We start from the raw sequence: 27,708 nt of genomic DNA on the forward strand, positions 1-27,708 counted from the left end.
TCAGAATTACATCTAATTCCAAAGAAATACATAGAAATCATTGCAAATTTAGGAGTGTTTTTTCCTCACTTGCTGCTCTCTTGATCCATTAAACAAAAATAATTAATTTTAGCTTAAGTATAGAATGGGAAATTCCTGAAATATTGGTTCATGATGTGTTAGCAAGTGCCATTATTTAATGCTTTATGCTCTGCTACTCTTGCATGCTGAAGAGAAACAACTCAGTTTTTAGAAACATCTGTTGCTGTGGCAAAGCAGCAGTTACTGTGATGAGGAGAGCTGAGCTGATGGTCTCTGCTGTGTCACATGGCACAGTGTTGTGCAGACACCTGAGTAAAACTTCAGGAATTAATCTCAAGCAGTGCATCATCAATACTGTGTGCATTCCCAGTTTGCCTTCCCACTCTGCAAGTCCTGGTGTCTGGATGATTTGCTGCACCAACGTGACTGTGTCACTTGACACCCGGACACACGGCTCTGTAGAATGGCATGTGCCATCTTCTAGTTTGTGTTGGCCATGAACACACCAGTCTTGACAGAGAGAGAGCCTGTGTAGGCTTTGATCAGCTAGGGTAGTAGTTGCCATTAGAGATCAACAAATTCCATTGGGAATTAAGAGATTAAGAGAAAATAGGATAGTTATGTTACTCTTTGAGTAGAAAAACGTAGTTAAAAGCTTCAGCACGGCTGTTGGCATTGAAAATAACTAAAATATTTAGAAGCATAAATTGTTTTGGCTTGGGAACCAATGTCTGCAAGGTCTTACTGAATGCTTATTGTTCTCTATGTACAATAGCAAGGAGATTTAGTATTAATTTAGCAACATTACCATTGTTTCTTTATGATTTTATTCCTGATAAGCTATCTTAAAAATTATTTAGATTCCCTTCTCTTTGCCTATGTTACAAATGAGTTATTGTTTGTATATAATATCATATTTGCTAATTAAATTTTGTTGGGTATTTTTTTTAAGTCTTTTAAAATCATGTCACCATGCAGGAGTGCTGAGCATGTCCTGGGGGATGTCAGGCACAGCATCACCAGCCGGGCAAGGGAGGGGATGGTCCTGCTCTGCTCTGCACTGGGGCAGCCTCACCTTGAATATTGTGGAAGTTTTGGGCACCACAATACAAGAAAGTTATTAAACTACTGGAGGGCGTCCAAAGGAGGGCAACAAAGAGGGTGAAGGGCATTGAAGGGAAGCCATGTGAGCAGCATCTGAGGTTACTTGGTCTGTTCAACCTGGACACTGAGGGGAGACCTCATTGCTGTCTACAGCTTCCTCATGAGGGAAGGAGGAGGGGCAGACTCTGATCTCTTCTTTGTGGTGACCACTGACAGGACCAGGGGGAACAAAATAAAGCTGTATCAGGGAAGGTTTAGGTTGGATATCAGAAAAAGGTTCTTCACCCAGAGGGTGGTTGGGCACTGGAACAGCTCCCCAGGGAAGTGGTCACAGCATCAGCTTGACAGAGCTCAAGAAGCATTTGGACAATGCTCTTGGGCACATGGTGTGACTCCTGGGAATGGTGCTGAGCAGGGCCTGGAGTTGGACTCAGTGATCCTTATGGGTCCTTTGCAACCCACCCATTCCAATCTTGGAATGTTCCAAGGTATTCTATGACTCTGTGAAATCCCAGTAGCCAGCACCACTTAACAAACTTTTGGGGGAAACAAACAAACAAAAAAACCTAAAAAGCCACAACAAACTCAAAACTTACTTCACTTGACAAAATTGTCACTGTTCTCATTTATATTTTCTAATCTATTTGGAGTACCTTTCCTGTGTGCAAATCCCTGTGGACTAAAAGCAAAAGCAGAGAATAGATAAGGTGAACTTTCTGTCTTCCAGGCCAGGGGGAGATTGGCAGTCAGGACATTTTGAAGCAATTTTTCTACAATGCAGAGAGAAACTCTTGGTGAGATTTCTGTAGTAAACTAAGGTGCTTACCTGAATAACTCTTCTTAAGCAAATTACTTCACTTTATTCTCCTATATGTTAAAAAGAATGGTTACAAGAACTGTACAAGGCACATTTTAACGCTTAAAAGCTAACTTTTTCTGAATAATACTGATTTTGTAACATATGAATACAGATTTGCATTCACGGTGTCTTTGTTCTTGTAATCTTTCTCCTCCTTGTTCTGTTAAAGCTGCTGAAAATCCAGGGTAAGTCTCTTTTCTACACACAAGATTTTACTATACTTTTATTCTCACATGTTTTGACCTCTTGCTTTAGGTCGTCCTTTCACATAAAATTTTACAGTTACCTTTTTTAATCTCTTTTTTTTTGTTTGACCTGATTGAATTTCAGCTTTTTAGGAAAAGATATGGCGTAGCTCATCTTGCAATTACATCGAAACACACAAGCTAAATGTAAACAATTATTTTTGCTTACAGCAACTTTTTTTTTTCTTCCTATCTTCCATGCCTCGTTCATTACCTCAAGCCTTGGGGAAGATTCTTGGTCTCTGGGGCAATATGGAGGTGTGTTCCTTTCCTGCACTGACAAGCTGAACAGACGTACCTTGTTGGTTCGACCTATCAGCAAGCAGGATCCTTTCAGTAACTTCTCTGGCTTCTTTCCTTCTGTAAGAATATTTTTAAATTTTTTGAATACAGAACTTTCACTAATAAATTCCAGAAAAAAGAGAAAACCTCTTGATTTCTTGTAATCTAACTTTTAATTTTTTTTACTGAGTGTATTTCTTGGTGATATTGATTATGTAACGTGTTATTTCCACCTCATCCTTGAGTAATAGTTGTCATTTTTTAGTAGATAAGGGAATGAGGGTTGATGGTTCACAACCTTGTACATAACAACAGACCACTGAAGTCAGTGAGATTCATTTAAATTAGAAGTGAGCACACACAGTATGTTTGAAGGCCAAATATGTAAAAGCCAGTACTAAATGCTGCATTTTTTAGTGTAATTCTGATATCTACTTAGGGATTTAAGTACTTGGTATTACTGCACTATACCTTTATGCAGCCTTATAAAATTGCCTGTCTAATTATGAGAATGCAAGAATTAAAAATTCCATATTTGAGTCTTCCTTTTAAATGCTTGGAAGATTACTAGCTGGTTCAGAATATCTCATTGTGAGATATTTAAGTAATTTTCCTCTTGCCTCTTTATCCTTGAAGAATTTCATGTGTTATGACATTGGCCTCTTTATCTGTAGGTCTATGGAATTATTTTATGTTAGTGAAAGTTCTGGATGGTCTGATTTATTTTCATCATGAAAATCGACTGGGAATCCTTTCTCTTATTCTGTTTAAATTCTTATAGTAAATAAATTTACAAGTTTGTTTTAATTAATTTACTTTTAAAAGCTTCCAGTTTTCCACCATTTAAACTATGTATCCTGTGTATTTAAGAAAGAGAAGTTGTTCTTCTGCTAACAATCTTTAAATTTTTTTAAATTGATTACTGTCAAATGTAACATGATGAAAGAAGCAGCTACTTGCAAAATATAGTTGCTTTCATTTGTGCTTACATGATCAAAGCTGATATTTAAATAATATTAAAAATTCTGTCAACATGTTTATTGCATTGTTAAAATAATGGTTTTTACATTTTTCCATTTATAACAATGACTTAAAAAACTTTCAAAGGTAATATGGAAACTTTCCTATCCATCTTGTGGGACCTAAGGATTTAATTGTCATCTTTAGCAAGACAAATCTGTCTTAAGTAAAGGAATCTATTTTTAAAGTACAATGCAATGTAGAATGAAATTATGTGGCACAGCTATTTTCATTAAATACTCTGAGGTGATGAGGCAAAACCAGTTCAGTACTTATGTAGGTGACTCTGGGTGGTTTATGCACCCATATTGAGATGGGGTGAACAATGTAAAGGGAGTGAGATCTGCAAATGTTTTAAATGAAGGAGGAATCAAAATATGTAACTGTGTTAAAAATATTAGAAAGAGTTGGTAAATTTAGGTTTTTTTAATAAATGAGATGTTTTTAGCTCGTTAGATATGAGTTTCATGAAACCTAAGTAATTAGAAAAGAACAGTATGTTCAGAAATCTGAGAGCTTGGATGACCCGATGCAGAGAAGTGTGGACAAACTGTACATTCAAAAAAATGAAGGGTGTTTTGTTGGTTTCTTTTTTTTTTTTTTAACTGTTAAATGACTGTGGAAAGCTACTAAAAAATATAGAATCCTAAATAACCAGAAATTTATTTATTTATTTATTTATCCTTGAAACAGACAACTGCAAAACTTTTAGATGGTTCACACCAGCAACATGGATTTCTTTCTCTCACTTATACCAAAGCTGTGACAAAAAATGTCCGGCACAAACTGATATCAAGAAATGAACGAAGAACATTCCATAAGGTGTCAGAAGGTCACACTGATGGTTCTCCTCATTTTCTCCATGAGATCCTTCTCTCTGCTCAGGCCTTTGATGTGGTCCTCTGTTTCCCTTTGCTAAATGCAATTGCAAGCATTTTTCAAGCCAGGTTGCCAAGGAGTCAGAAGGAGAAAAGGAAGTCACCAGGTCAGCCAATGAGGACACACGCTCTGACTTCCCGCAACCTGCCTCTGATTTACATCAACACGGGCGTGATAAGAGTCTTCTTCCCCAAAAATGAGGAAGATCATCATATTGCAGAAGGTACAGTGTTTTGTGTTAGAGATTTTTTACTGTTCAGTATTGTAGATGAATACTTGTAGTTAAATCACTGACGATTGCTTCAGTTTCCAAGGTTAGAGTTAGGAAACATCTAACATTCATGCTACTTCTCTGCACATCTGCTCAAAATTTCTTTTTAGCTATTTATTTGATCCTTACTATGGTACATATAGTTTGCTTTTAAAATGTGGTTATAAAGAATGGTCAAAAATTCTGGGAAGAGAGCTTAACCCGGTTCTGCAGTGGTGATTCTGTGTCAGCTTACATGACACTGGTATCAGTGCAGTGTTCCATAGACACCTGTCCCAGCAGGGAGCCTTAGCCCTTGTGGACATTGACACCTGGAAAACCATGTGGTAGTAAAGCAAGTAGATAGTTTAGTTTGGAAAATATTATTAAAATGTGCCTTATGGATGGTGCCCAACCGATGATGCAGTTTAGCATTTTAATTGAAGCTGTTCCAGCTCTCTTGTGCAAGAGGCTTACAGGTATTTACAGTGTTTGGGTAGTGTAAGATGTTCAGAAATAGTTATGTGATTGATGGATAATACTTATTCTGTAAGATATTGTTTTCCCTTTGTATGTAAGAATATGTTTCCATCCCTATTACAGTCTTTTTATATAAATAGAGATGCTAATGTTAAAATTAGACCATGTAATAGCTAATGGAGTACATTCACTTCTCACAGTTCTAGAGATTAAAAAAAAGGTAGTGTTTTACTAATATAATTATTTATTTACATAAGTTCAGTAGGTATGGAGCATTTTTTTACCATTATGTACAACACACAATATAATCCTAAGAGTATAATCTTTCGATTTTTCTCATAACCTAATTGCAAGAAGTGCACGCAGTAAGAATTTACATAGATCATTTTTTTGCCAGCATCCTCTACAATTTTCCAACTGGGATTGCTGAAAACACAGGAAGATAAAATTAGACTGGCTGTCTTGGCAAGAAAGAATTATGATTCTAGTTGGAAGGGAGTTCTAGGGCACGCTGTCAAGGAAATCTTTTGTAAAAGTATGTTTTTGTAGCTCTGTGACTGTATACTTCATTAAAAAGAAATTATAAAAAAAAAACTTTGTCTTTTTGCTGTTTCTTGCTTAAGAATGCCTGCAAGGAACAGAATTGCCATGGTTAAGCAGTCAATGAAGGAAGAAAAACTGTATGCTTTTAAAGCAAAATGCTAAAGATTATCCTAATTAATAAGACAGCCAGCTACACTGTTCCACTGGAAAACTCTGAAATAGCATCACTATGAAAATTGGTGCTATTCTTTCATTTCTTCTTTCACCCCAGCTTTTCCCAAGTCTCATTGGTTTGTAAACATGAAATAAATTGCTTCTCTCTTCTGCTGCTTATTGTCTTCAAGAACAATATCAATTAGAAACAATAAGGAGCAAGAGTTGAATAAGGCCCACATATCTGTTATGTCAGGTCAGAAGAGTGTTATATCTTCTGGAGATACACCTCCATAAGATCCTCATTCATCGTTTATTGACTATGAGAGATTTTCAGTCCAATAAGACTTGTGTGTTTCAATTTGTCATCACTGCTGTAAAAGCAAAAAAATTATTTCAGTTTCTCTTCTAGTCAGTTGTCTGCTGTTCATACCCTGTGCATACTGGTAGCTACAAAAACTATCCTTCTCCCAAACACCACAAGTAATTGTGGCTCTACATGTATAGTTAAAAAAAAGCAAATCTGTTGTTTACTCGTAACTTCCACAATGAACTGCGGTAGACAAACACTGAAATAATCAAAATCATGTTTCTTCTTCTGAAGAATTTGCATACATGCATGCATGACTACACCCACACAATTTTACAGTATTTTAGTTTCACGGGTTTTGCAGTAGCACCAATTAACATTGCTTTTTGTGGTAGATTTGAGGACAGTATTCTGTCCTTGGCAATAAGCAGTGCTGCTTTCTCTGAGTTTGATTTGTTATCACATCAGGTGGTGTTTCAAGCTCTGCCCAACAGCCCACACTTACTCAGCCATGAAGTAAAGGTATCTAAATATATGAAAGCAATATATAACAAGTAGGAACAAGAATTACTGCATAGCAGAAGACTAGAAGTAAAAATTGTAAATTGCAAAACACTGATAAGAAGTTTTAAAGACAGAAAAAAATCCACATCTGGCTGGTTTGAGGACAATAGCAACTCTTTCTTGTACATACTAGGAGCAGAATATCAGGAATCACTACAAAGGACATGATGAATTTGTTGATAGTGAAAAAGAAAAGGCAGCACACTGAATAAATGTATGTCCTGCATTTGTAGAAGTGATATATTCTTGTCACATGAGCATGACTCTGCTTTGAAGTCTGTCATAACATATGGTCTGTAACATCCTCCTCACTTACTATTAAAGTTTCAAATCAGTCAGGCTGAGTAAGTTGTGTTCAGGGATCTTGGTCTTCTGAGGCTAATTTTTAACACACCTTGGAAAAACAGGTTTTAGACAGCTGGAGGTTTATCTAGTAAAATGGAAAGTGTAATGTTCAAATAAAATTAAGACAGGTAATTTTATTGTTCTCTCTTGGAGAACATAAAGGAAAAATATTACATGATTCAGTTAATAAAGAATTACATATTTTTACATGATAATAAATATGGTTTTATGGGAAATTAGATGTTCAAAAAACATCTGATTTCCATTCTTCATTGTGGTTTCAATTCTTAGTTGATAAAACGTTTGCAAAGATTTGATATGCTTAGACTTTTCTAGGGAGTTTGACATTTTTTCTCATGGTATTTAATTTAAATACATCCCTATACTCTCTCTGTGGAAATGTTAAATGAATTAAAAATGGTTAACCAGGAATCAAAAAAAATAACCCACAAAAACTCATCAGTTGGGAATAATAAATGAAATTGGCGTTTAATAGTCTGAAAGTAAATATAAAACCGTTGCTGCTATCATCAGCGAATGTTGCAGAGCATTTCCTGAGGCCATGCATCTGGGTTACTGTGCTTGCATACTGCTTGTAGAAAGTACAGTAAATCTTCTAAAGCTGAAGTTGTAAATCAAGGAGGGTTTACACAGGCTGGGTCTTTAGGACTGGAGAGACTATCCTGGGAAACAGTGGCTGAAACAGCTTGTGGGTCACATTGGACTGGGGGAAAAGAAATAAGGGAGGTAGCTGTACTTCTGCACATGACAGAGGCTGGAATATCATGTCCAATTTGCTTTCTGTTGTAAAACTGGATATTGATAAAAGTAGAGAGGGTGCTGAAAAGTATCAAAAATGTTACGTGCTACACAAGGAGGCTTAAAAGGAAGGATTAAAAGAGCATAATTTATTAAGCTCCGCAAAAAAATGACTGAGATCGGTGGATAAAACCAAATGAGATTGTGAACAATATCTTGAGTCTGTAAGATTTTCCTAGATTGTACTTATATTGTAAGTATAAAGTAATGTATGTACAGTATTATATTGTAGGCATACTTAAATTGTAAGTATGTTTTTTAAATGTAGCATAGATGGTTTTCCCCTCAAATTTTTTTAGTATCTCCCATGACTGTGATTGTTTATTACATTATTCCCATATTTTGCAAAGCATGGGTTAATGAATGGAGATATGAATTCATATGACTCTTCAGAAATCAGCTGATTGTATTAATGTCTGTGATTCTTTCTGATTTTAAATTGGCTTATTTATTGAGCATGAAAGATCCATGCCCAACCTTGAAAAAAACTCTTAAAATAATCACACAGCAGAGACTGTTATGGGTAGCCCTTTGCTTATTTTGCTTTGCTAAGTGTTAGAGACAAATTAAAATTCTTAGCCTAAGATATATTTTATTAAGAATAAGGCATCTGCCACCTAATTGAGTTGCAGTTATAATCAGATGTATATTTAATGTATATTTAACCATGACTCCACTTCTTATGTGAGTATTGGAAAGCAAACACCCAACACCTAAGTGTACAGTGGCAGTATTCTAGTACTTAGTATAATGCCTTACTACTTTTTGAACATATGAATTCAAATTTAGTCAAAAAATGGAGTTTTTCATCAGCTTAACTCTTGTTTCTTATTTCTAGCAGCCAAACCATTGGTAATTAGTTTTGTTTTGCTTTGGGGGGGCTAAAGGGTTTGTCTTTACTTTGTAAGCACATGAGGTTCTTTTAAATAGATAGTTTGTGTGCTAATACACTTGTGTATCAGAACTTGTGTTCCCACTTTGCCACGTATTTACTGGGCTATTCCCTGCAGTAGTTTGAAAATATTGTATTAGAATTTCTATGATTTCTTAGATCTGTTCAGAAATATACATGTCTTTATAGGTATTTAGCTGCAAAGCATGGTGTCTTTTTCACCAAGACGTTACTGGGTCTGAAGAAACCATTTTTTTGAGCTTATACATTTTCCTGGTTCTTACCACACCAAGCATTGCACACTTCAGTAAAATATTTAAACTATCTTCTACTGCAATCTTGTTTTCAAAACTCATGTATGAGAGTCTTGCAGAACTTCCTTGGGTGTGGGAGCAGGTGTGATGTCATTCCATCCTTGCTGCATCTCACACAGGTTTTGCAGTGAATCATTTCCCTTCAGATGATGAACTCTTTGAACTTGCATCACACCTGCTCCAGAGTTTCCTAGTTAATGTGGAGTCTTCTGAGCACAGCCTTATTCAAGTGCTTTGTCTGTGCCTGCTGACAGAGTTAGCTTTCTACAAAAAATATGGTGCTATTTATTTCTGTGCAGAACTTTGGGTTTTGTCTAATATGACCACTGCTTTTAAAACTGAGAAACTTTACATGTGGCTGAAATTTGAAAATTATGGAGATAAGTGGAAAGCAGAGACTTTTTTCTTCTCAGAATAATTCTGTTATTGATGTGAAATTTACTGTCCAGTGTTACATCTTGTTCCATGTATATGTGTCAGATTTCAGATTCTCCTGTTTCAGTCCTTGTGTTTGAACTTTCCATGTGCGTTGCAGCCGATTCCAAATGCTACCACGATGGTTATACTGTGATATCCTGTAATGTTTTACATCTAAAGATATGGGCCCATAATAAAAAGGGTGCACAATTCAGAGTGGTTTACATGCTTATGTTTCAGCAAATAGTTATTGGAGAAACAAACAGATCACAAAGAATATGTCATAAAATGTCTGAAGGCATTTTGAAATACCCCCCCTAAAAGTGTCAGAGAGAATGAGAAGTCGCAGACCAGGATTCAGTGGTGTGATAAAACTCTGGGGAAATGAAATTACAATAGTTTTGTCTTTATGTATCACAGCAGGACTATTGATTTTATGTTGCTCCTGTGCAAAATTGAATCCTTAGCAGTATTCTTATGTACATTTTTAAAGAAATCATTTTTCAGTGTTCCTGCTATGTGCATTTGACTTTTAATCAAACACATATTTTCTCTTTTCCTAACTACAGCTAATCCATCAATTAAAGAAGACACTTTGGTTCTCAAGATTGGATCTGTCTCTATGGCTCCTCAGGCTGACAACCCTCTTAGTAGAGCTGTGCTCAGAAAAGACATTTATCAGTAAGTGTCAGGGGAGGGGTTTGGCTTTTCATATATGGTCTCAGAAAAATTCATTCTGGGAGAAGTTAATTGATCAATAAAACTGGTACGTGCAGCCTGTAAAAATACTTTTCACATACAATCTTTTGATATTCAAAACCAGGTTTTTCTGATTTTCTTCACTTGTGGGCTTTCAAATCCATTTAGACAAATCAAGTTCTGCTGTGAAGTGCTGATGAATAACAGAATTTAAATGTCAAATCACTGTGAAGTTTAAACTCACAGATGAGAACATTTTAAGAGGTTTTCTTTTATTCCGCTACTACTAAGTTCACCTTAGAGAAAAGGAAATTTTTTGTGACTTCCAAAGTGTTCAGTAGCCATATAGTGAGAAGGAGATAGATCTTAATAATATAAATGGTAAACATATATTCAAACTGTAGGATTCTTGATGTCATGTAGATCAAAGCTTAAAGGAATGCAAACTTCTAAGGAGCTCTTTCCCAGTAAACACATTTTCTGTGAAAATGTCATGCTCTGGATTGTGTCACTAAGTATGTGCAAACCACACTAATCATATATAGGCAGCAAAACTGGTGAACATATGTAATCAACATGATAAAAGTAATATATGATCCTTAGTAGAGTTGGCACTGTTGCCAGACATGAAAGTAGGGTTGCAAATAATACCAAGTGAGAAAAGTCACAGAAATACAGATGAACAAGTGTCTTATACTTCCCGTTGGTCTGTTTTTCAGATGTGGCAATATTTTTAACTACTTCATAGTGCTCTTCAATAGAAATTACAAACATCAAAATCTTTTCCCAGCAGTAAAACATTTACTGCCTAGAAAATGACAGCAAGTTTTACTTTTGTCAAGACTAGGATTTTTAGGAGACCATGAAATATCTCCAATTTCACTTCTGATCACTTAGAAGTTGTAAGAAAGTCTTTTTCTTCATACTTCCATGTGGAAGCATTTAAATTAATGGCTTTGCTTGTATGTTTGGTTATAGTAGTTTATCCTTTTTTTTTCCTTTTGTTTTTAAATGAGCATTTTATCTTTTGTATTATGAAGCTTTCATGGAAAAAGTCTTGGAGCCTAGCACTGGCAGTGGCTTTGGGTGCAAGACTAGCAGGGCCTGATCCAGCTCTCCAAGTGCTCATAGATGGAAGAGATCTTCCAGACATTTGTACAGGCTCTTCCTGCTCCCACCCTTTCTGTCTGAGGAGACTTTCATCTGATACCTGCTTTAAGAGTCAGAGACCCAATGTAGGTTCCACTCTCCTCACAGCAACAAAAACGTTATCAAAAAATTCCTGATCATAAAGTGGAATCTGCAATTACCAGCTTCTCTAAGGTCGTTTCAGTCACCGTGGGGTGATATTCCTGTATGCACATTACAAACCAGAGAGTAAGCAATCCTTTACATTTAAAATCAATGAAGCTATGCTAGTTAAGATTTTTGAGTCTGTCTTTGCCTATGTGGCTTTACCTGAAATGCTGACATTCAGTGCTTTTCAAAGGTTCTGATGCTAGTTTGCTTTATGGTCCTGTGGGTCTTAGATGCATAAATGTTCCAGACAAGACTTGTGCAGTGTATATTTGGTTTTCATAGTTTTAATGCAGATACAATGTGCTCCAGTTCTCCTTTAGGAATCATGACACCAAATGAGTAAGGTAGGAATAAATACTGGGCCAGAAACACCTCTCATCTGACTGCTACTGGCATTTTGTGACCAGTCTCTCAACATCATGCTTCCTATGTCTTTTTCTGCGTTTTCTGACATTTTAAGTGACTTCCTCAGCTTCAATGACCACTCCTCTAATTTCTCATCATCTGTCAAATGATTTGTTCTTCTCTTTCCTGTTTTAATCATCCACTTATGCTAGCTTTACTGTTTCTAAGACATGTCAGAGCAGAGCATCAAGTTACTTTGCAGTGTTTCACAGGATAATATTGAAGTTGATAGTGGGTGGCCTTCTGTTTTTGGGAAGAAGGTGGCTGGCTATGTTAATCTGTTTAAGGAAGTTCCAAGATTTTCAAAGAATAAAAATGAATACTTTTTAGATTTAAAATATTAAGATTCCTGTTTGGAATTGAACTAGATCCATTTTCTAATTACAAAATCTTTGATCCAGAACACTTACAGAAGTGTGGTTCAAGATATCTCTTCACTGTCTTTCATGACAGTCACTGCTGTTAGACAGCTAGAATTCTAAGTGAAGTTGATTTCACCATTTTTCAGGGTTTTATTTAAATAAAATTAGGCAAAGGGTTCTGTATTGTTGGGCAGGAGGTACAGTCTGTATACAAGAAAAAAAACTGGGATATTATTAACACATGATATTGGGTCTAAATATGAGAGTTCTTCTTGCAAAGTATTTTCCCTTTTTAATGTGCCCATGGCACATGGTACTAGATAAAAAACCTGGAGCTAATACAGAATGCTTAAAAATTGAGTAGTAAGATAAGCAAACCCACACAATGCGTAGCTCACATGCTTAGTCAAAGATTTCTTAGCAAATATTAACAGAGGTACAAGTAGTACAATATCTAGTGTAAGAGACTCTAAAAAAATAAATTACAGAAGCCTGTTGGTTGCAGAAGAATTAGCATCTACAGTATTCTAATAATGCCAACATGTTGTCTTCTGTCTTTTTCCAACCTCTCTTCTCTAATTTGGTGCTGCTGCTTTTAATAGAATAAAAGAAGATGAATTGTTGTCTGAACCACTGTCTTTACAGTGTTTCTGGAGTGGGGATACAAACTTAATTTGTGGTGTCACTTTGCTTTAAACACTCTTCTGTTTAGGCCTGAACTACAACCACATGCAATTAGTGTCACTTCTGTAGTGCTTCATGAGAAAGAAGAATTTTTGCTTCTCATTTAGAAATTGTTCTTTTAGAAAAGGCTGAGAAACATTTTCATAGCTGGAGGCTGAATAGCATTTCCAAACATCTTTTGAATTTGTCCCATAATTTTATACATGAAAAGCTGAATGTGCTCACATATCATTAGCAGACTGCCAGTGCATGAAAGGTAGGTTTGGTAGAGCTGCAGGTCATACTAAATAAACCAGACCACTTTTGGCCTGTAGGCTGAAGTGACCCCATCTGTTGTGTCTTAGGAAAAAGAGCTTACATGCTAACTTGGAGAGAGAACTAAACTGAAAAGGGAATGTTAGAAAAACAATGCACGTCAATCATTTAGGCACAAATATAGTTTCAGATGATTATTGGAAGTTGAAAAGAAATGTATTGACTTTGTAACTTCAGTTTTCCTGTACTGTATAAAAATTAGAGTATTTTCTTCAGTAGAAAATGGACTAATTCAGTTTTGATATTAATGTGTGGTAAAGAAATACACATGCACCATAACAGTAAATTAAGGGCTCCTGAAAGTAAGACACATTTCTGTCTGGAGACAGTAAAAGGCAATGTCTCTTTTTTTTTTTCCCTTCTTTCTCATACTTCTGTAGGAGTTGGTTTTAATAGCTTTTCATGATTCTGTGACTGTTTAACTTCAGTTCCAGCTGTATTTATGTTCCACAAATATTACCAGAACTATACATTGCCATCAAGAAACTGCCGGTTCTGTTGATTGGGAGATTATCAAATTATCAAAAGGCCTTGGGATGGGGTCAGGGAGCAGAATAAAGGAGGTTTTTTGGATAAGAATGCAAGTAAGGCAGTTGCCTATAATGGCTAAAGAGAGGGAATAGCAGTTAATTGAAACTGTGAAGGAGTCAGTAAGAGTAAATGACGTTTCTGCTATACAGTGAAGGACAGAACTATATTTTTGTGGGCTTTAACTCCTGATGAATTTTTAGGAAATGTGTATGTTGGGGGTATGAACAGTGAATAGCACTAGTTGTGCTAAGCTACCAGCAGAACTAGGCACTGTCATCAGGGAGATGGTTGAGAAAACTTCATCACAAGACCCAGAAATTCTGGTTCTCTGACTGAAAAAATGAGACGAGGTAGATGCGTGAATGTGCTTAAATATGAAGTTGAAATTGAGGTGATGTTTAGTTCTGCTTCTGTTTTGGGATTTGAATTCTGTTCTATTCCACCAAATACTGTGCAAATGCTCTGATGGATTGTAGGTAATTGCTGATCATCCCCAACAGGGTTGTTTTAGCAAACTGTCATGGAACAATAATTACTGGAGTTTTAGGGAGTATCCATGAACAGATAGAGTAAAATAATGTTGAGTTACAGTATTGTTAATGCAGAAATGAAATTGTTGACAAAGAGCTCAGAGAATAGAGGCTGATTGGAGGCTGTTGTGTAAATGTCTTACTTAAAAAGTCAGGAGTAATACTGCCAAACTATCAAGTTCTGGGAGTTTAGGCAAGCAGAATCCCAAGCTTTCCTCAGCTTGGCCAGTAAAGAACCTAATTGTTGTCCATGCTCTGGATTCATCATTTTTGAGATCCAAGGATTTCATTCATGTCATATATCAAAGCTTAATAGTCCAGGTCTGAGTGTTCTATGGTCATTTTCATGTGTAGATCTTTCATAGATCAAAGCATAAATCTGTCCCTAGACTGTTTCCAATTTGTGAATGGAAATGGGAATTCTTTAGGCATGCCCCTCCCCGCAAAAACAGTACATGTAAAGAGTTTACTTATGAAAAGGTAGCTGTAGATTTCATTATTTTTCATTTAAATTTTTATTAACACAAGCCTTTTCTTATTATAATTATTTTCCTTTTTGTAGTTTACTGTTTTTCACTGCTTAACTCTCAAACATTTGCAAATAGCAAAATAGCAGCAATAGCTGCTATTTATCTTTATTTCAAGGAACTCCATCTTGAACATCCTTGTAATAATCATGTCATGCCCATTATTGGTTAACAAAAATCCATCAGAAAAGGAGTAATAAACATTTTTTTTTGTCTGTACTGATAATGCTGGAGTGAAAGAAGGAAAAAAATTATTCAAGGAATTTATGAAAGAAGCACATACATAGCCAGCAGTCTGTGTGGAAATCTGTTTTTTCTTTCAAATGTGGTTTGGAAAATCAAATGCCTTTCAAAACTTTTCAACAGCACCCACATCTGTAAGCATCTTCTCTTCAGAAATATTTTGACATGTTTGTATTTGAAAAACTGTACCTTGAAATTATTGTTCAAAAAGCCTGGATTATCTATAGCTTTATTATGTGTAAAAAGATTACTTTTTGATATCTTCGTTTTCAAACCAAATAACAGTTTAAAAACTGTTGTGTTTTTGCATAGAAGTTAGCATTAAGATAGCTAGATGTTTCCCAGATTGTGGACCTAATATGCATAATTTCCTTTTAAGAGTTGATTGTTTTACAAAGGTTCTATTAAGACTTATTTTCTATTTTACCTATTTTTGTTTTCAGTACGTCATGGAGATTTATCTGCTAGGCAAACAAGGAATTATCTTGTTTCTTAGAGTTTCTTCTCTGAATGAAGGCGTTAAAGATAATCAGTGAAAAAAATTGTATGACCATAGTTTTTGAGGGAAATGTGAGCTGCTTATTAAATTGTCCATATGTACCACAGGGAATTAGGAAAAATATCAGCTTTAATATGTTGTAAAATCACTACAGCAGTTTTTCACAAATTTCAAAATTATTACAACTGCAGGGTGATGTTATATAGGAAAAAAACATTTAAGAGAAGAAATTATTAGTGTTTTTAAAAGTATGTATTTTATTCCATATAAATTGTGAAATGGAATTGTGTTAGCATCCTTTTAAGTTCTCATCTAGGTTAAGGAAAAAAAATTGTAACAGCAAAGATTTTGAAATCTCTCCCAGAATTTATTTATTAATAATTAATTTTTAGATTTTGAACGGGGATGATTTTATTTCTGAAGAATTTTTTTTTTATCAGGATTCTCTCGGCATATAATTTGAATATACAGTCTTGTTTCTTTTTGAATTTCATAATCTTTAGAATTAATAGTTGTTGAATTGGGGTGTAAATCAAAATATTCATAGTAATTGCAATTTCTGAATGTTTTTCTTTGCTATGGTACTTGATCACGTTTTTTAGCATAAAATTGTCTAATGACTTAGGAAAATCATCTTTATCCTCTGTAAGAATCCTATACTACTCTCTGGAGTAGGGCTTGGAAGTAAAGTCTTTTCCTGCTTTACATTTCTCTCTTCTTCTGTGTTTAGCAGAGAGGCACAAAAAAATCTGCTTAGACCTTTTGCCCAGCAAAATATTCATATGTATGGATAGCATTACATGCAAACACCACTCCTAATTAGCATTGGCATGTTTAAGGCTATTGCAGCAGTTATTAATTTAAAACTCTCAGTGGAAACTAATTGTAAAATAACAGCTGGAACTGCCCATTTAGTTTCAGAAATGTGGCTTGCTAATTATCTAATACCAAAAGCTATTCAAAGCTAAATTTATATTTGGAATTTGGCTTTAAAAATGTTCAGCTTTAACCTTGAAACTTGTTTTTACTTGAAATTTCCTTGTGAGTTCTACAGGAATCTTCAAAATAACTAATTTTCAAAATACATAGATTTAAAATACATTCCCTTATAATGTAAGAGTAAAAATAATTTTTACAACTTTACTTTTCTCTTTAATTGATAAGTTTAATCACTGTGTTCTCCATACTCATACCTACTTTATATTTTTTCTTTCACTTAGTAGCACAGAACTTGATTCATACAATAAGTTTTAATTTCTTCATGCAGTTCCTCAGAGCAGTGGCATTATGTCATTTAAGCATCCATTTGCTGTTAATCAGGACTGCATTTTTGGAAACCTTATTAAATATGTTAGAGGGAAAAGAAAATTAAAGAATGAATTAAAGGAATAACCAATTAATTTAAACAGATCAAAGTTGAAACACATAGAATTGATAAAGACATTTTGAAGTCTAGTAATTCTTAAACAGTGCATATATTAAAATATTTTAATAGAAAAAACAGTGACCTTCCTCAATGATTTATTGTTACTTTTAACTTTGTTTTGAGGACTTAATATACATTTTATCTGCAATGCTCTTCCTTTCTGCTTCTGGCTTGGCTGAGGTGTTTGCATAACTGGGTTCTTGTCACTAGCTGCATCCTGTGTGATTTAGAACTAAATTGGGAATGGATTTCCAGGCTCCCTTTAAACTGGATTATGTGTTCAGGAATTTCTCAGGTTGGACAGTTTAGTTGTGAACTTAAGTGCCAGGCATCAAGGATGCATCTCTTCAAAATGGAGGCTGCAACGTCTGTGTACTTTATATGATTTACTGTAGCATGTACTCCATTGCTTTCATTTATTATGATGCCATCACTAAACAGCTTAAGGTCAGAAGTAAATACCAACTTTAAAGTAAAACTTCCACAAGGGCATTGCTGTCACTGCTTTGCTCATGTGCTATACTTTGTTCTATAAAGAGATTTCTCAGCTGTGTGTGATCTTGACCACTGTATCTTCTGCAAAGCAAGGTTAAGTTCAAGAAACACAGCAGGCTGGACTCAGGTTCCTTGGTCTTCTGATACTTCTTGCTCTCTCAAATGTTTTAACACTAATGAGTATTTTCTGTTTGGTGTATGCAGAGCTTGCCATGTGAAATTCATACAACCTCAGTTTTGAAATCTGTAATATGTTTAAGGTGACTGAGTGGAGATTAGGATTTCTTTCATTTGTGTTGGTTTGAGATGCTGTTGAACATGTTTTTTCCTGTTTCCTTTTTTTCCCCAAAAAACCCTACAGTTCTGCTGTTATGAAGGCCAATCAAAATAAAATCAAACCAACTGTTTGGTTTTTTGGTTCGTTCTAATCCTTTTAAACTCTTTATTGTATTCTAGATATGCGAACGCTTCATTTCTTAACTTCTTGCCTTGATATTTCCTAGTCCTAAGATTCTAAATACTTGTTATGTGTAGGGGTGTTTTTTTTTCTTGAGACCTAAGGTTATTGCAGTTATTCTCATCTTTTCCCTAGGAAGCATAATTTCTTTTCCTTTTTTTCCCCCTCTGTGTTTGCACATTTTGACTGAACCCCTCAGAATTCTCATATCTTTTTCTCTTTAACCAGCACAGAAATCTACTTCCTTCATGGAGATCAAGTCTGTAACTGTTGTCTTCCCTTAACTATAATAATGCCCCTTTCCCCATTTGAAAATATTTTCCAAACTGTTAATTCTTCCCTAAAGCAATGCCTGTTTTACCACAGGGGAGAGAAAACATGTCAGATATTTGAAGAGTTCTTTGAGTTGAGAGGTTTCTCACCCTCCCATCCAAGCAAGCCATGCCCAGTGAAGGGACTAAAGGGGTAAAGTGTGGCCCCGGGCTTCCTTGGGGCTGCCCAGAATGGAGTGAATGCCACGTCAGTTTTTTAACATTGTTCTATCCATGGTTGTTGGGCACTGAGTTTTGTGCCCATTTAAATTGTAAATCCAAATTTGAACCCTTTTAAGATCTACTTCTTCATGGTGTTACTGTTTGTACTTGTGTATAAGGAACAGGCTGAGGGACCTGAAAGAAATAAAAAAGTCTGGGGCTATCAGGCAGTTGTTTTCAGTAAGGTTATTATCCTGAGCCTATTTATTGTGTAGGCACACAAGGATTAGCCCTGGCAAAAAGATGTCTATCACCTTGGGCTTGGATCAGCTTCATCTGCCATCATGATCTGGGCTTTTGAAACAGCACCAAATTTGACACTGTGTACCAAGAATTTTTAAATAGTTCTCAGATTCAGCACTAACATTATTAAATAGACTGTCATAGTTTAAAAAGGTAAACAAGAAAGGGCACATTAAATACAAAGAAAAAGCACATTAAATACCATTTAAAAATCCCAGAATACCTTTCACAGTTTATGTACTCAGCAACTTTAATGTAATGAAATTTTTTTCAGATAAAACTGGGAAATAAAAGGTAATCCGAAAGATGGAGTTATTTTTTTATGAGTTGTGTTTTATGGTTCATGTTTTATGTTATAAAGCAACGTTATTGAAGGTTTTACATTTCTTCATGCTACATCCCTTTAATCTTTGTTTTTCCTGAACAAGTAGCTTTATGTTGTGCCTGTTATTGTAAAATACAGGGGGGTGTGAGGGGAGGTGTTTGGGTTTCTGTTAACATGGGAGAAAATAATTAGCTGGTTCTTAGAAATTAATGCCACCTTAAGAGCTGGAGTGGTTCCTCTGTATGAATTACTGAAGTGATGTTCCTTTGCTTTATACAAACTCCTTACAGTTTCTTCCCAGAAAGTCTACGTCACTGATTCTTAAAATACAGGATCGAATTCATTTATCAAGGTTGTTTTGCTGTCTTTTCTGTCTGAAAATTAACATCTAAAGTCTTGGCTGCAGTAAATAATTTAGTCTAAAATAGCTGAGGAGAGCTTTTAAAACTTGGTATTCTGTACAGTTTTCTTCTTAACTGTTTGTGAGTAAATATAATTTCCATCAGCTCTGATTTTAACAAATGATTTTTGTTGAAAAGTATTTTCCAATAGCATATAAAGCAGATTTCTTTTCTTTGTCGCATTTTTAATTCTAGCAGGATCTCAAGGTAACTATAATGCAAGTTGTGTGCTTCTGTTACTGAGAAAAGCATATCCCGTTTGTAATGAAACATTTGTTAACTTCTGTATACAGATTGTGGTTCATTCCATAAATACTTGTGGGTTCTCTGATGTCCCTCACAGGGTTTTATCTATGACAAATTCATACCACAGTTCTTAAACTACATTTTGGATAGAAGATTTCTTTCTTTTGCAAAACTGTTTGCCAGTGTCTTTCATTTAATGCTGGTAAGCATTTCAACTTTGGTTTTCAATTATTTAACAAAAAGGATTATCAGAAATATACAGAATAGTAACATGTTATTTTAGCATATTTCTCTATGGGATACTCTTCCAAGCTCCCATGGCAAAATTAAATCCATGTTACTGTTACCCCGAGCAACTCAAATTTTACTGTTTAAGTGAGCATGGTTCCTAGCTCTTAACTGACTTTTCCAATATAGTTTCACTTAGCACAACCACCTTAAGTACGGTCAAAAGTCATGCTTAATTTTTGTTATGTTTAAGGTCTTACTGTGCTATTAAACCTTATTATGCTGCAATAAAGAAGAAAGAAAGAAGTTAAAAAGCCATGTACAGTGGGTTTGTGTGTTACTTTTTTCTTTTTTTTTTCTTTAGAAGAAAAAATTCCATCACTTCTTTTTAAGGGTGGGTTTGTAATCTTATGGGCTTTATTAGCTGTTGGACACAAAGATAAATGTACCATTCTTCAGCCTCTCAAAAGATTTTTCATGCCCACTGATATTTTTGTTGCTAGGGTTTTGGTTTTTTCTGTGAGAAGGCAATGGCCAGCACTGGTATGTTAATGGCTAACACAAGTGCACATTGAAAGTAATAAAATACAGAGATAATAGCAGGCATCTCTGTTTCAGTGTAAATGATTGGCATAAATCACAGCTACTCCAGTTTTCTGGCTTGGTATTGTGTGTTCTTGAGCACTAAAAAATAAATGGGTGTGTAGGTGGTACAAACAGAACACAGGAGTATCTACAAATTGATGTGTCCTGTACTTGCAAGATAGGAACAGAAGAGGTTTGAACTCTTTCTGATAACCAAAATTATTTAACTATTGAATAGTATTATTTAATCATTGTATGTGACAGTTTTTCAAGAAAGAGGAACAAACTTGTAGATGAGCAAATCCAGCTGCAAAACAAATTCGAAACTTTTTACGGTTGGAAGTATATAAATATGTGCATATATGTATTCAAGAAAAATACAGAGGAATGAAATTCTCTGGCGTATCTTTTTTAACCCACTGTATTCAGACAGCTTCATGCGTTGATTTTTCCATGTTTTTGGCATAGTAAAAAAAAATGCCTGATATATTATGTAACTACAAATGCTATTGAAGTTGTTTTCTAAAAATAATTTTTTAAATCTAGGTTTTGTATTTTTTGCACACTGTAGCTCATAAGAGTGTATCTAATTATATTTACTAAACTGGATTCAAACTACAGATGATAGAATTTGCTGTTTCCCACATGGGCAGTGTAGTTGTTTGTGCGTTTGTATCTGTGCAGTGTCATTTTAGTGACAATTATTTTAGCTCCAGGCAGAAAATTTATTTTAGCAATTTATTTTAGCTCCAGGCAGAAAAATAAAACTCTTAAGTTTTCTTTATAACCACCACCATTTAAATATTTGGGCTGCATCATGGAGTCACTGAACTACCTGGCACTGGAATCTGTAGTCTTCATGGTCAATATTGTGAATACACAGGGATATTTTGAGTAGATTTGCATCTTTTTTGTTTCTCTCTTTGCCCCCTTCAAATGTGTATTTAGAAATAAAACTGCCCTTCAATAAATTTTGTTAGGCATAGATTCATACTGGCTTAGGAGGAGCCAGTAGTCAATTAACAATAGTCTAACAGGGTTTTAAGGAAGAAAATATACTGGCTTTAACATGACAGGTAATATATTTCATAATTACTTTGGAGTGTGGTTTTATATCAGGAGAGTTTTCAAGGGATATTGAAATAGACAAAGTAGTGCCAGGACTTCAGGAAGAAGAATTAAAGGAAGGTTATTTTTAATACTGTGTTACTGAACATATTTTGCAGTATCATATACAATATTTCAGAAATAGTTCCAGCTTGCCATTATGAATATGATGATTCTATAAGAAGAAGAAAATACAAGTGGCTTCTTGAGAAACTAATGTAATCAGTGCCAAAGATAAATGTGAATTGACTTGGTAAGTTAAATATTCATGTTTTAGAGTAGTTCCTTGTATTGACCATGCTATAAGCATTACCAATTGCAATAGGCATGCTGAAAGTATGCATTAATACACATTGTTTAATGTAAAGGAAAAGCTGGTATTTATTTGTTTGCAATGTTCTTTTCTGCTTCAGATATAATTTGATTGGTGTCCAGGTATGATTTTGATATACTGACACAGCAGCAAAAAAGAAATCCTGTCCCATGTCAGCTTATGAAACACACTGAGGACAGTTTGCCTTCCAGCCTGTTCCCTTTACCAGGTTCTGTTGCACCATTTAGAGAAATTCCACATATCAAACATGAAGGTGTGTTCAGTGAAACTTCCCCTAGGTATTTCCAGGTGAATTTATAGAACATCTGGAAAAACTGAGATTAGCTAGATTTATCAATTAAACCAAAGTGAAATTCAGGCTGAAAACAATGGGGAAATCACAAGATTATTTATCTTAGTCATATGGTAAAGCAAGTACACACAAAAGATTTAAAAATCTGAAATGAAAGATCCTTTGACTGCCCAGGCAGCATTAAGTTTTGAGATAAAATTATTTCTACCACAAAACAAAAGCATAAAAGTCTTTGGGTTAATTGTATTTTGCCTTTTTTACTAGTCCCCTCTCCAAACTTCCACTATTTAGAGAAACTATATTCCACTTGGTTTTTTTCAAGGAACATTTGGCATCCAAAAATATCATACAGACCTTCCATTGCAATTGTGCATACTTATCATTTATACAGTCTGTCAAGTGTATATTTATACAGTGCTTCCTGAATTTGGGTGAATGTTTCAAAAGTATAAAGAGATTCCTCAAACTGTCTAAACATTAAACAGTATAAAAATGAAAAACTGACTTTTAAAAGTTCAGACTTGCTCATGCTATTATTTTTGCTGAGGAATTTAAACAATAAAATTATAGAAGTAATTAAACAGATGACATCTAAATGCACAGCTGCAATCTTCAGCTTTGTTTCATCTTACATTTTTTTTTGAGAGAGACCAAAATTACTTCATAGTTTACTAATACTGTACTTTGTGGCCATAGGGTCATTGGTACTGTGTTCCAGAGACAACTCCAGAAGACAAGTGCACTGCAGAAGTTCTTCAGCTTCTTCTCAGGCAATTACTGTACTGCAGCCCTTGTAGGAAAGGACTGCAAAGAACTACCAGACTTTATTTGTCTGGTCACCTCACAGGATATGTAGAGCATTTTCTGCCCATGGGACTAAGGAAGGAAGCAAAAGGCCAAATTTTTTGATGTGTGATCTGCTGTAATTCCTTTCATTTAGTGTTTAGTAGTTTTTATATGATCAGTGCACTGCTACCAGTCCTGACCTTGGTGTGGCCCAGTTCACTAAAATCTGGCCTTCCTAAATGGATAGCAAATGGAATTCTAGTAGCACCCACCTGGCACCTCCACTGTAACTAATGAGTGTGCAGGGGTGTTGTTTTTTTTTCTTTCTGTATAGGTACCTATTGGGTTTCAAAATAAAAATATTTAGGTAGTCACTAAATAGAATAAATACGTAGTATATAAACTTTAAAATTGCAGTCACTAATTTTTATCCATATTTTATAATGTTGTATTCTCAGAATACTCTCAAAATGTTTTCTGTGCAATTAGTTATAGTCTCAAAATCATTTTGGCTTTATGTCCACAGTATAAATTGGTAGCCTGTCAAAGAGGTTGATTTTGTCATTTAGAGATACATACTAAGCAAGTTTAGAGAGAAGAGGAATGAAGCCTGCCTCTCCTGTTTTCCTTTGGCATGTTCTAGCCTTACAAAGAGGGAAGCACATCCCAAGGCAGGCCAGCCAAAGGGTCTGCCCAGCCCCAAAGGTTCTCATGTACAGCATGTGGAGACCTGGCAGACTCTGCTCTTCTGCACATCCATGCATCCTGTTAGACTTGTCACCTCAATTCCAACCAAGACAGTGTTTCCTGCTCCTTTTGAGGGGGTGTCAGCCACACATACAAAGTAGGCACAAACCATTGACTTCCTGTCACCAGATTTCTTCTTCTGTCTTCAAAACCAAATATCTCTTCTCTTGCATTATGATAGCTCAATGTATGTCAGTGCTTTTATAAAATGGTTTGGGATTAAATAAATACCTGTATGACTCAGTAGTTGCAGTTGATGAAACTGGTGAAATAGAGGACACACAGTGGTTAGAGAAATGTGATTTTAATTTTAGTTTTTCATCTCTAAGCAATTCATTTAAGAATTAAGAGGGATTTTTCTGTGTTGTCTCTTTTTAAGAAAAAGCTACAAAGCAGTTGTGAGGGAAGACCTGTCTGCTTCAGCTTGGCAAGAAAAAGACATGCTGAAAAATATTAGTGAAAGAAAATAATATATTTGGATATTTTAGAAAAAGTTTGGTTATTACTATAATTTTTCTGTAGAAGAGTTAGTGCTGCACAACTAGAAAAGTCTAGCAGCAGAGAGGAGATAACTCTGTGTTTCTAACTATCCCATCTACATGTCTCAAAAGTGACTGTTTAATACCTAACTTGGACATATTTAAAGGAAACACTTGTGTGTAGAGTACTGTGATGGCTGTGTTGAAGATCCTGAATACTTTCTCTTAATGCCATTCTCTGTCAGGAGCCATGATTGTCATAGTAGTAGATTCTGTACTGTGCTTGAAATATCTAGAAGCTGGGAGTGAATTCAAGCAGCAGAATTCAAACACCTTTTTCATGGTTGAATTTTCTGAACGTGTATCTAACACATCCTTATTCCAGACTGTGACACAGAGGAGACTAAAAGACATGTTAACAACAATCAACTAAAATCTTTTATATGATTACCTGTTCTAAGTGATAATGAGTGTAAATGGTTTGTTCTGTACACCCAGGTGGTTTTTTTTTCACCAAGCGCTTTGGCATTCATGTATTGGATCCTGTTTTAGGGCATGTTTATCCATAATTGGTTTTTTGTTGTTGTTGTTGTTTTGTTTGTTTGTTTTGGTGTTTTGTTTGGGTTTTGTGTGTGTGTGTGTGTGTGTGATTTAAAAGTGCTGAGTTCCCACATGGAATTCATTGCATTACCTAATGATCTTTATGGCTATTTGTTGTTTTATCCTCTGCTTTAGCTTTGTTTAACACTTATACCTGTTCCTCTCTTCTCAGTGGTACTTATCTCTGTAGGTGTACAGAGATAGAAGTCAGAAATTTATCCAACATTAATTTGAGAAAGAGGACTTGTTACTTGTTGCACTTATATTTTTGCATCCCTGTAGCAATTGTTTGAAGTCAATCAGAAGAAAATTTTGCTTATGTTTCAGTTACTGGCCTTTTTTGTTTTCAGCATACTAAATGTACCTCTCAGCGGATTTATGCCTATGTACAAAAATGATAAATACTACAAATCATTATAAAGTTAGAACTTATGAGTGTTGCTGACTACAAAGCATATTCAGTTAGACTGCAATTAATGACATTCTCCTTTGCATTAGGATGTGATGTATTTGTTCTCTATTTAAATGTTCAGAAGGGGTCAGTCATCTTTATTTTGTTTACGAGCTGTCACTGATGCTTTCTTTTTACAAAAGTCCTACACATATGAAGATGAACCCAAGTACCTTAACCACCCTGCCTTATAGGACATCTGCCATCTGCTGTCTTCTGTAGATAATGTTGATGTATCTGGCTGTGCAGATCACAACACTAGGACTAATCAGACAGAATGCAGTTTTCATTGTTGAACAGATTCCTGTCATCAATAATATCACTTGCTAATCAGAAAGGCATTAAGCAAAGTAGCCTTACTGTACTCAGTTTATATTTTCATTTAATAAAACATTGCTGGTACCCAGTCCAGAGTATGCTGCCAGCAATTACAGAGATGGGACAGTAGTTGTGTTATTCTGAGGCTGAGCTGGAGAGGGGAGAAGGAGCAGCTGCCAACAAAACCAGTCATGTGTGGCATGGTTCCTGGGGAAAAGAGGCAGAAACAGTGAGAATTGGAGTTTACTGCTAATGGCATTTGAAAGCCTACTCTACTGATCCAGACTAAAATAAATTGTTTCCAACATGCTGGCTGTCATAAAACACTGTTTGTTACACCACAAGTCTCCCTATGGACAGATTGCAGGATGGGAAAGCAGAGGTGAGGTTACCCTTGTTCTGGAAGACGTGTGTCACTCAGTGGCAGAATATATACCCAGGATCATGTGAGGACCTTCTCTTCTTGCCTAAAGATGTCTCCTTCTCTCTTCTTGCAACACTAAAGCGTTCTTTTCTTTAATTTCAGCCTTAGTGTCTTGATTGTATGATTTGTCTTCTTGACAAGTGTTGTGCACTCCTTTTCTTTCTGCTTAACTTCTCGTTCTTCTTTCCATCTTCCTCACAAATAAGTGTTTTTAATAACTCCAAATTTAGGCACATGCAGGACTTCCATCATGAGAAGTCATACTATAGGATGGTTTTTTATTCTAGTACTAAGATCATGTCTCTATATTTGTGTGATGTTGGGGAAGTTCTGTCTCTCTCCAAAGGGCTCAAGTGTTAACTTTTCTGTGACAAAAAGACATCTATTATACTATTTGGTATAATTAAAAAAAAAAAAAAGTAGTTGCCTTTGTTTGAAAAGCTGATTCCTGTCTGAGGTTTTACTTATAGAAGCTTAGCATTCTCAAAGGCCAGTGTTGTTGTCATAGATTCTCTCAGTTTACCACATTTTTGTTCTGTGCTCTTCTTAACACCTATAGCATCTCATTCCACATGGAGTCCATGGTGTCCCTAAGAAACACTTGATTCAGTTTCCCTGTTTGGTACAATACAAATGGCTTTGTCAAGGAGGAAACTTTATTGAATTGGGCTGGGGAAAAGGCAGTGCAGGTGCGCTAGGTCAGTGATGAATACTGCTGTGATTTCTACAGTGGTCAGTCACATCTCATGCATGGGTGAGGGGCTTTCAGACTACATCTAGCCTGGGACTTCACAAGCTTAAGCAGAAGAGGAAGGGGTCCTTCTACATATGTGCCATAGGTTATTATGTATTTATCCAAGCTTACTTTCTGTTTTATTTTTAAATTAGGATAGGAAGGATCTTTTACCACCAGGCAAAACCTTTAACAATTGAAATTTGGGTAGATAGGTTTGTTATCTCTACATGGAAGCAGAAATCAGTGCACACAGAAATGCAGTAGGTACTAATAAAAAGTAGCTGTTCTGTGTAAAGCCTGCAAATATTTCTTAATTATTACATAATGTGTAGTCTTTAACTGCCATTTTCCTGGCTTGGTTAGCTTTTTGTAGGTCTCAGATGAGCTGCAAGTGAATAAATTTAACTTCTTTATTGTGGGTCTCAGAATTATGCTTATTCAGCAGCATGTAGTAACTGGTTCAACATGAGCTGCTTCTTAAATAAACATACAAAAAGCCTGACCCACACTAAATCAATTAAAAAAAAATAAAAACTTTAAACCTGTGTTTCCTGTTACATGCTTATGGTTGTCTTTAGTTGCTTGTGATCTTGCTGTACTGTTGACCAACTGTTGTATTGTGCACCACCTGCCCAAAGATTAGATGAGATAGTGAAGTTGTTTTCAGAAGAGGGAAGCAATTAAAATTGTAACCCCTACAGTACATTTCAGCTGATAAAACATCACTTATGCTGGAGATAGAGAAGTCATGAATTTGGCTTACTCTGTTTTCCTGTATTTATTTTCTGCAAGGATTTTAAAGGGTTCCGAGTTCATAAAAAGAATGTGTACTTAAGATTAGGCCAGGTTTTCTGCGGTTTAGCCTACCTTCATCCTTCTAGGAAGCATACAACTAATAAATTGG

General features: G+C 35.4%; 1 protein-coding gene across 7 annotated transcripts in view; it reads left to right on the forward strand.

The window, feature by feature from the left end:
- Positions 1–27,708, forward strand: part of VPS13B (vacuolar protein sorting 13 homolog B) — a 426,582-nt gene that overhangs the window by 243,819 nt on the left and 155,055 nt on the right. For all 7 annotated transcript variants that reach the window (XM_064392805.1, XM_064392810.1, XM_064392794.1 and 4 more), the window contains 3 exons: positions 2,450–2,591; positions 4,225–4,633; positions 10,067–10,178. In XM_064392805.1, the coding sequence (XP_064248875.1) occupies positions 2,450–2,591; positions 4,225–4,633; positions 10,067–10,178 (663 nt within the window). The remainder of the gene's footprint in view (positions 1–2,449; positions 2,592–4,224; positions 4,634–10,066; positions 10,179–27,708) is intronic.

The sequence above is a fragment of the Passer domesticus genome, chromosome 1 (genome assembly GCF_036417665.1).
Source record: "Passer domesticus isolate bPasDom1 chromosome 1, bPasDom1.hap1, whole genome shotgun sequence".
In the NCBI taxonomy this organism is placed as follows: domain Eukaryota; kingdom Metazoa; phylum Chordata; class Aves; order Passeriformes; family Passeridae; genus Passer; species Passer domesticus.